Genomic DNA, 10,392 nt, shown 5'->3' with positions numbered 1-10,392 from the left:
TTATCACCTGTAGAAGTTCTCTTTTGGAATTTTTAGGGCCATTTATTTATACTATCATATCATCTGTAAATAACTATACTTTGGATTCTTCCTTTCCAATTTGTACAACCTTGATCTTCTTTTATTGTCTTATTCCTCTAGCTAAAACTTCAAGTACTATATTAAATTGATATGGAGAGAATGGACAGCCTTGTCTTATTCCTGATTTTAGTGGAATTGCTTTGAGGTTTTTTTTTTTTTTTTTTTTTTTTTTTCATTATTTTGATGTTGGTTATAGGCTTGCTGTAAGTTGCCTTTATTATGTTGAGGTATGTTTCTAGTATCCCCAATATCTCCATGATTTTTATCTTGAAGAGGTGTTTGGTTTTGTCACTGGTCTGTTCTGCATTGTCTGTGTGTGTGTGTGTGTGAGTGCGTGCGCACACACTCGTGTGGTTTTGTTTTATGGTAGATTACAATTACTGATTTTAATTAAGTGAACCATCCCTGCATTTCTGGGATTGACTGTTTTGCTCATGGTGCATGATTTTTTTGATGTATTTTTGGATATGGCTTGCAAGATTTTATTGCGTATTTTTGCTTCTATGTTCATATGGGAAATTGGTCTGTAACTCTGTAATATTTGGTTTGGGTGGGTATCAGAATAACTGAGGCCTCATAAGATGAATAGGCAGTGTTCTGTTTTTATTTTGTGGAATAATTTGAGGCGTATTGTCATTAACTATTCTTTGAAAGACTTCTGTACTAAAACTATCTACCCCTGGGCTTTCTGGGGGTGGGAAACTTAATTGACTGTTTCTATTTCACAAAGAGTTACAGGTCTATTTAAATGGTTTATCTAATCTTGATTTATTTTTTGCAAGTGACAACCTACCCAGAAAACTGGCCATCTCTTATAGCCAGGGAAGACTTATCATGGCTGGACTAGGCTACATGTAATTAAGTTGTTAGCTGAGAGGGTCCCATGAAAATGCCTACACCTCCTAGACTACTGTGAAGACCAAAGGTTGCTCTAACTGCAAGCAGGGTGCCACTTTCACCCTGGAAAGAGGACAATACCCACACAGCTCATTGCAAATGGAGAAACGCTGGTGTCTGAATGAAGAAGCCTTCACCCTTAACTTGTGGCCCAGGCTGAATTTGAACTCATAATCTTTCTTCCTCACCCTCTCAAATACTTAAAGAAATGATTCATCATGTCAAGCCCCACACTTTTTTTGCTCATTCAGAACACTTGAGGACCATACTGTAGATAACATCAATGCACCATTCAGAATCTCTTCAAATTAAATCATCGTACTTGAACATAACCTGAAAGTTAACAGTAAGCACAGCAGGGAAGAATGTGACACAGCTAGATGATTTCCACAGTTCTGCCTATGGGACAGGAGAAGGAGCAGACAAGGGAGTGTGTTGCTCAGTCTGTCCTCTGAGGAGCACCAATAACTTAGAAAGTTTATCTCTGAGTTTCTAAAATACAGTTTTCAGGAACTTTGGATATCACAACTCTGCAAAAATTATTTTTAAAACTGAAAAAGAGTGGTGGTGACTCAGCTGGTAAAGATGCTTGCTGTAGAAACTGATGGGCTCTTCACGCCTCAGGACCCACATGATGGAAGAACACTGACTCTTGCAAGTTTTCCTCCTACCTTCATATGTATGTTGCAGCATGTATGTGTACATGTACACACACACACACACACACACACACATACATACACACAAATGAAAGTTCTTTAAAAATCTGAAGAACAATAGGAGCTGCTACTGAATTCTATGACGTCCTCCTAAATGATTAACAGGGAGGTTTGATGAAATTCCACTAAGAAGAAATTTTGATGTACATATTAAGTGGACAAGGGGAAAAAAGCAATGATAACTAACAAGTTAATAAGAAGATACTAGTTAATAAGAACCAACCAATACACTGACTGCAACTCAACAACAAAAACTATACCATTTCCCTGAGGGTATATGAAAGTCAATGAGATCCTTCCATGAAGAGACAAAAGTTTTTTCATTAAACTGAACTCTTGGGCAAAGTAGAAAATACTCCCCAAGTAACAGATTAAGGAAATGATATTAATATACTACTGTGGTGCCTTCTAAGCTGAAATCAGACAATGCTTCATTGAACTGGATCAGTTTGAAAGCAAATTCTCACCTGAGAATACAACCAAGTAAAATAAAATTCCAAGGAAGAAAATAAGAGTAAATTGTGAGCGAAATACTGACCACCCAAGATGATACAACAAACACTTTGCTAGTTTGGGAGAGAAAGAATGAAGCTATCAATGTACACAATGAGAAATAAGGGAGAGGGGCGAGAAGGATGTCTCAGTCTGAAAAGTCCTTACCTTGCAGAAATGAGGACCCAATTTTGATGCCTAGAACCTGTGCAAAAAGCTTGGGTGCTTGTAATGCGACCACTGGGCAAGTGAAGACAGGCACATTCCCACCAGCCAATGAACATAGACAAATTGGTGACATACAGGCCAGAGCAGGAGCCCATCTCAGGAAGCAAGTCAAGCAGAGAGAGCTGTTCTTAGTGAGAGACCTCAAACTTCCACATATATTACACATGTGAATCCACATACATTTGATCACACAAGCAAGCAAACATAAGAATATGCAAAATAAACAATAGGAAAATATTCAAAAATTTAAAAAGTTAATACTATTATGATAGCATATTTAAAGATGGAAAGGGGGTCAATATTTAAATATACACTCATAAACATAATACAATAAACTGACTCCTCTAGATAAATAAATAAATAAATAAATAAAAGCATAAATAAACTTTTTGTAAATGAAATCAATAAGCAACCGATTTTCATATAAAGCAAAACCTATCCACAGAAAATTCCTTTTGTGGAGAAAAGAGAGCCTGAATGACCAAGGACAGTGATGTAAGGAAAAGGCCTAAGTGGGAAACTGCACACTGTTAGGCCAGAGAAAGACATGCAGATTGTCCTTATGCAGTTAGGAAAAGTACTTTCACCCGTGAACCTATGCCTGTTACAGGGGCAGTGGTAGGAACCCGTCTCACTCCTGGTAGAATGTGAAATGCCAGCACCATGAACCAGAAACTGGCAACGTAACAAATGACATATGTGCATTGTTTCCAATGCAATAATTCCACTTCTAGGCTACTCTAATGATATACTTTAAACTATATAGTGTTGAAAAGCCACGCAGTTTTGCAAAATACTGAGATCCACTTACATGTCCATGTATAGATTGATCAGATACACTATGGTATAGAATGGAATAGTGCATAAAAATACTAAAGTTCTGATAATCTGTATGGAATTATTATTGAAGGGATAAAAAAAGTAACAAAAGTATGTATGTCAAATAACAAGCCCATGAGATGGTCAAAGTCATTGTCAAACACACACATACACACACAGAAAGAGAGAGAGAGAGAGAGAGAGAGAGAGAGAGAGAGAGAGAGAGAGAGAGAGAGAGAGAGAGAGAGAGAAAAGCCACTTCTAGCTGGCAGCTGGTATTCATTCCAGCATGGGGAGACTGAACAAGAAGATCAGGAATTCAAGGCTAGCCTGTACTACAAAATAGCCTTCCCCTCCAAAAAATAGTAAATAGTAAATAAACACTTCACTTACTGGAACACCTGTGATAAAAATGTTGTGGACTGAGTAGTAGTACCGGGCAAGCATAAGGTTCTATGTCCACATAAAGCCAGTGCTGGGCATCTGTTACCTCAGTGTATCTACACCAAGAAGGCAGATGGAAATAGAAAACTTCCTGGTAGCATGCTGGCCAGTCAGCTTTGTACAAAACAGAACACAAGAAGCCATATCAAACGTGGTGGACGGCAGAGATGAACATCCAAGGTTGTCTAAGGACCTCTAAATACATCTTATGGCAGGTATGTCATATCATGTGTGGTGTAAGTATGCACTCCTGGCACACGTATTCTTGGCTGCTTGTGTGCACAACCCTCACTCCTCCACCTGCCACATGCACACATGCACTCAAAGATTTTAAAAAGTTAACAAGATAAAGATCTGAGAAAATGTGGCATCCTCATATATTGCTCCCAAGGATGCAAAACAGCACCACTACTTGGAAGTTACACATAAATTACTGAACAGCAAGTACACTGCTAAATATCCCCTAACAAAAAACTTCAAGTCTTTCTGGCAAGATTTCCACCTAAGTTTATAGTAGCCAGAAAATAATTATATGTAACTGAAATGGTAACAAATTTTTAGATGGGTAAAGGAAAATATGAAACATGATGGATTGCTACTCAGCACTAAAATAAAATACACTACATATGCTGACATGGTTAAGTTAGAACGAGAGGCAGATGTAGAAGGCAACACACCATATTGTGGTGGTTTATATTTCAATGTTTGTGGGTGAAGTTTCATGGATTAGATATGGCCTTGGTGGAGGAGGTATATCACTGGGAGTGGTTTTGAAAATTTCAAAGCCCATGTCAAGCTATGTGTGTGAAAATTTAAAAGTCCATGTCAAGCTGTGTGTGTGTGTGTGTGTGTGTGCATTCCCCTAACATGCCTCTACCCTCTCTTCCTCTGCTTCTTGCTTGTGGATCAGATGTGAGCTCTCAGCTACTGCTCAAGCAGCCTGACAGCCAACATGCGTCTGGCCATGATAGCCATGGACTCATCCTCTGAAAACTAAGTAAGCTCCCAACTAAATGCTTTCTTTTATAAGTTACCTTGGTTATGGTGCCTCTTCATAGTAACAGAAGAGTAACTAAAACATGCACAGTTACAGAAAACACCCTAAAACAGAAAACCTATAGGGACAGAACATAGCTCTATTTAGCCTGGAGCTGGGAATGAGAAATCAGAATAGTTGAGATGTCACAGTGGTGTCTGTTCTACACCTGGGCTTAGGTTGCACCACTCTATATTATTATATTTTAAAGTCACTGAATGGAACAACTGAAAGGCTGCTGTGTGGCACAATTTTACCTCTAATGTTTGTAAGGGCAGATCCACTAATTCCTGGGCCAGCTAAGCTTCGCCATCACACTTATTTCAGAGAAAGTACAGGAAGCCTAGGTGTGCAGGTTCCCAGCACTTGCTCCGGAATCAGGAGCCAAGAAGGGTATAGCCATGGCTGGTTTGGTCTGCACAGTTAAGACAAAAGCAAAGACTTACGTATACGCAGGCAGGTTGACTATTATGGTTTTAAATGTTTGTCCTGTTCAAAATTCCTGCTGGGACTTTGTCACTGTAAGCCGTTAAGTGGTAGTCACTTAATCCAGCTATGAAATGTGGCAGGGAAGCCTCTAGCTACTTAGTGGTAGGCTTGATGACCAGCAGGGTGGAGCTGTATGCATGTAGCTTCAGAAGGAGAAACCAGGCCCTTCATTACTACTGGGCTGCCCCACTGTGATTCTCAAACATATCCGGCGTCTCAAATCTGGCCAAATCTGTAAGCTTAAATAAATCCCTTTATAACCTAATCTGCAGTAGTGTTGTCAACAACAGATAATAAGACTAATTCCTGTTTGCCCATTTTTAGTTTTAACTCTCACCATTTTGACTCTTGTCCTGGGACAGATGCAGTGGCTTTACTTTACAGGTATGAGGAAAGAGTAGAAAGTAGAGTGGTGGTGGGGAATAGTTTTTTTTTTTGAAAAGTTTCTTTTATAAAAAAATACACAGGAGAAAAAAAAAACCCCAGCAAACCCAAGCACATCATAAGCACTGAGACTCCGTATTAAATGTTTCAGAGTAATTCTGAGCTGTCCCAGCATGGCAAGCTTGTGTACTTTAAAATTCTTAAATCAACAAGTGTACGGAGTAGCTTTCAACTACACCTTAAGCCTTCAAGCAAACTGAAAAAGTAAACAACTGCATTTCCATAATCAGTAAAAGACAAAGAGTAATTTATGAATACTTAATATAACATTCTCAATCTTTAGCAGGATACTGGTACATCAAAAACAAATGCTCTTGTTTAGTGAGGTGAAAAAAGTAATTCTGAGACTCGGGGCTATATTCTCATGATGAACAAGTGACTGGAACCACGGTGTAAAGGGCTAAGAAATACGGAAGAGGATGACAAGAAAGAGCTCCGTGGAACCTGGAGTTGTGAATTCATTTCTGAGAACCATGTGAGGGCACATTTTCATTTGTATGTGTGTAGGTATACTGGTCTGGTGAATGGCTAGATACAATGAAAACACCCCAGATCCAGGTATAAGCTTTTAGTAGCTTCTTTCAGGCTGTATGGAGAAATTTCTGATCACAGATCTTGGGATGCTTTTATGCAGGGTTAATTAAGGGGAAGTGGCAAAACATTCACACAAATGGAAAAGACCACTCACAGCGCACAGGAACCACCTAAGAACTATTTGCTAAATTTAAAATAAAACTTGAATACCAAAGTATGAATATAAACCACTAGGAAAAGACAAAACAAACAAACAAAAAAAAACAACAAACAAAGCAACCAAACCCTTATGAACCTGTAACATTCAAATTTAGGTGGAAACACATAGCTGGATAAATGAATGATTGGACAGGAAAAGAGGAGTTCTGTTTGCAAGTAAAATGTCCATGGTTGACTGGTCCATGTGGAATCAAATGCAAGAGTTGGAAAGTCAGTTAGATTGGAGCAAGGAGCACCAACATGTGTTCATCCGGGGGAAAGACACTGGCATGTACCTCCCAGAGGTCTTGTACTAGTAAAAAAAAAGTTATATTCTACATTGGAGATACACAACTGCACCACACGCAAGTGATGGAAACTAGAATCAGCGAGGAGGCAAATATGAGCTCTCCATACCACCAGTGCATGTCTGGACCAACGGTACATAACTTGGATCTAATAAGAAAACATGAACTGAGGAACAACTTATAACACTGAGGCTATAAGACATGCAAACCATCCAAAATAAGTCATGAAAGGCAGAGCAAGCAACCAAGACGGCAAAAGGTATATTTTTCTCTTATTATTCTTGCAAGTTTCCTGAGGGTCTGAAGTTATTTCCATATGGAAAATTAAAATTATTAAAAAGGACAGCTATTGGCTCCTCCCCCTAATACCCTCCCCCCAACACCTATCATTTACTGTGTCATGTTGTATAAGTTTATTAGAAGGGACATTGGATTTCTGAAAAGAAATCACATTGCTATAATTTGTATCCCAGTAAACCAGAAAGGGGTTTCGTGAAGCAGCCTCTTACATTCTGTTTCTGGCAGTGGAGCAAAAATAGTGGAGAGAGCACACAGGAGAGGGAAACAAAAGCTAAGTCCTCCGCTGACAGCTAAGCTGTAATCTCATTTCTCTTTCTTCAAGTATAACGAAGATGATTAAATTATAGGTTAAGTTATAGGACTCTGAACAGATCAAATTTAATAAATACATTTTCAATAGTACTCAACATAGAAAGCACCATAATCATGTGTTTCCTTCCATTCTCCTCCTCAGAAGTCAATGGAAGGAAACTGGCTCCCTCCCCTTCTGATTGATTCAGATCTATCAGAAGGATTTGTAGAGGTAACTGAATTCACCCTCTTTATGACACATGTTTCACCAAAGTGGAAGCCAATGCAGCAGATGACAGATGAGAAGACTTATAAAATGAGGCTGGCATCTTCTATGAGGGAATGAAAGTACAAGACAGGCAGATGATAGTGTTGGTTACAAAGTCCTCTATACGTCTTCCTTATATTTTCCAACAATAAATGCTAGGTTTTGATGAAAATACTAGATTATCACTTATGCTTATATTAATGGTTCTGCACTTTTCAATAAAGTCAAATCAAATTAGGAACACAGTCACAGGTTTTAAGGGTTCAATCAATTATCTGTCTTTTCTGCTTTGCTTCCTTTCATATACTAACTTATATTTACCAGGGTGGTTTTATGCTGTCAATGACAGCAATCTTTAAAAATTCACTTTCTAAAAACAACTCAATAACAAAAATAACTAATTGTCTTATAGCAAAGATCTGTCAATAGATTTTAATATTTCTTTATAAAAGATGAACAAAACCTGATTTTCCCTTTATTTTGTAATTAAAAACTCAAATCACTGAACATGAATACTGATACATAGTTTTCTTGTAACTTCTCTAGTGTGAAACAAACTATACATATTTGAAGAGTGTATTATATTAACACTGATAAAAATCTCAACACAACTATTAGAAGTTTTTATTAATTGTGACTACTTTGGGGACAATGTGCAAAGCTTATTAGGGCCTAGTATACCAGAAGTAATTTCATGGCGCCATAATCTACAATTCAGAAAGTGTCATTAAGTTAAAGTGTCATTATAGTACAAAGACACCATAGACTGATCTCTCCTCTCAGGTCTCTAAAGATTGGAAATAGTGAAAAAATATCCAGTTTTTTATATTTAACAACTAACAAAAGTATTTTAACTGACTATATTTTGCTCAAAGTGATTAAGGACAAAAATAGGAATTCTTGTTGCTTTATTATTTGATCAACTGCTAGTAAGCTCCCATTAGAAGATCTTTAACATTATACCAAGTTGTCTTGGTCTTCTGATCATATATACACACACACATATATATATGCATCTTTTTTTCAAGTAAAGAAATGTTTAACAGATGTAAACTATTTATTGAATATTTGCCACCAAATATTGTTAAATACATTATCTTGCAGCATATCGCTTTCAAGTTAAAATGTCAGAAACAAACACCAATATTTACAGTTCTTGTAAGGAATGTTATATAATGACACATTAAGGCGTAAATTCTTTTGGCTTATAATTCTTAAAAGAATGATAATAGCAAAAGTGATGCAAAATCTTCAGTGTGAGATTATGATTAAGCTACATTTTACAAAAATATGGTGTAAGATGGCAATAATCCCATTCAACATCCTGGATTAGATCCCTTCAGGAGGGACTGATAATTTATACAGTCAAACTTTAAAATTTACAGATAGATGCAGTTTAATACTGCCACTGAGAAGTACATCTCTTAACATATACAACTTTCAGGCCACAGTTTTGAAGGTCTGAAGTATCAAGTTGGTTTGATGAATTAGCCGGTTGGCACTTACGAACACATTTATTGCCCTGTTTAAAAAGAAAAAGAACAATCATTAATTTCATTTCCCAAATTCACTATTTTAAACTAAAATATTTATAGTTAATGTCATATTAATGGTAGCAATAAAATGAACGGAGAGAAGCAAGTTAGTTCTGAGTATTCTAAACTTTCATTCCAGTTGAGAACTTAATGTGGGTTATAAACTATAGTGTCTAGGAATCACTGCCCCCTGGTGGTTCTGACTGGCAATAAGGGGTTATAGGGTTGCTACCCCAGCAACCATTTATAGGCTAAACAAATCACTGGTCAGATTGGTCTTCAGCTATGATTTCACGTACAAAATAAAATACATTTTTAAAAACTTTCGTTAACAAAATAAAATCTGATATGTCAAATGATGATTAAGTTGAGGTCCCCAGTTAGCACGATCTATAATGGAACAATAATATGTGGCATCAATGAGTATGATAATGAAATGTTAACTACTTTTAAACCACCCTAATCTATCCAATCCTTGCCTAAAAACATGTGATTTAGTATCTGAGGCCCAACAAATACAAAAGCACAATTTTATTACATGCTTTATACATTAAAGCACTCTTTAATTACAAACATGGACCCTGTATGGGTTTGAGCTAGGTCATGTGCAAATACTTTATGGTGGTGTAGCTTGCTGTTCTTGTGGGACTCCCAACAATGGAGTAGGGTGTCTCTGATTCTTTTGCTTGCACATGGGATCCTTTTCCTCCTCCTGAGTTGTCATGTCCAGCCATGCTATGACATTGTCCCAGTCTTCTCTATCTCCTGGGAGACCAGTAACTCCTGCATTCTTGTGCTCACCTCTCTTTCTCTGCCTTTCTCTCTTCCCCCTTTGAAAGGGAAACAGAGGAGTAGTTGATCTGGGGGAGAGGGGAGGCTGTGGGAGGGACCAGGAGGAGTGGAAGGTGGGCCGATGTAATATATGAGAGAAGGAGAAGCCACTTGAAGTGCAGGATGTTTTCCTCAGAGGCCCTCATTGTGGAGCCTCACCAGTCCCTCTAGAGCAGGGCTGAAGCTTGGCTCTTCAGCTTGGATATCTCTTGCCTAGGAGGGCTTAGGGATGACCCAGCTGAGCCAATGAGAATTTGTCTCCCTAGCGCAAGATGTCTGCAAAGATCTTGCTCCACTAACAATTTTCCATTTGGAGTAAGCAAGTACAAAACTCTTAACATATTTAAACAAAACAAAATTGAATTTAAAGCTGTAGAGATAGGAAAAATAGTAATAAGCTTGAATAATCTACATATAAAAATTTTAGATTAGTGAAATATAAATTCCCACCTTTCAAAATTCATTCCACATGATTAAT

General features: G+C 37.6%; 1 protein-coding gene across 1 annotated transcript in view; it reads right to left on the bottom strand.

Moving 5' to 3' along the window:
• Positions 1–8,439: 8,439 nt before the first annotated feature.
• The window catches only part of Pdcd10 (programmed cell death 10), a 42,678-nt gene continuing 40,725 nt past the window's right edge, over positions 8,440–10,392 (bottom strand). The window contains exon 8 of the mRNA XM_052180349.1: positions 8,440–9,070. Coding sequence (XP_052036309.1) covers positions 8,989–9,070 — 82 coding nt within the window. The 3' untranslated portion in view covers positions 8,440–8,988. The remainder of the gene's footprint in view (positions 9,071–10,392) is intronic.

Source organism: Apodemus sylvaticus, chromosome 4 (genome assembly GCF_947179515.1).
Source record: "Apodemus sylvaticus chromosome 4, mApoSyl1.1, whole genome shotgun sequence".
NCBI lineage: Eukaryota > Metazoa > Chordata > Mammalia > Rodentia > Muridae > Apodemus > Apodemus sylvaticus.
The sequence above is the reverse complement of the archived record's forward strand: the minus strand, read 5'-3'. Positions and strand labels throughout refer to the sequence as shown.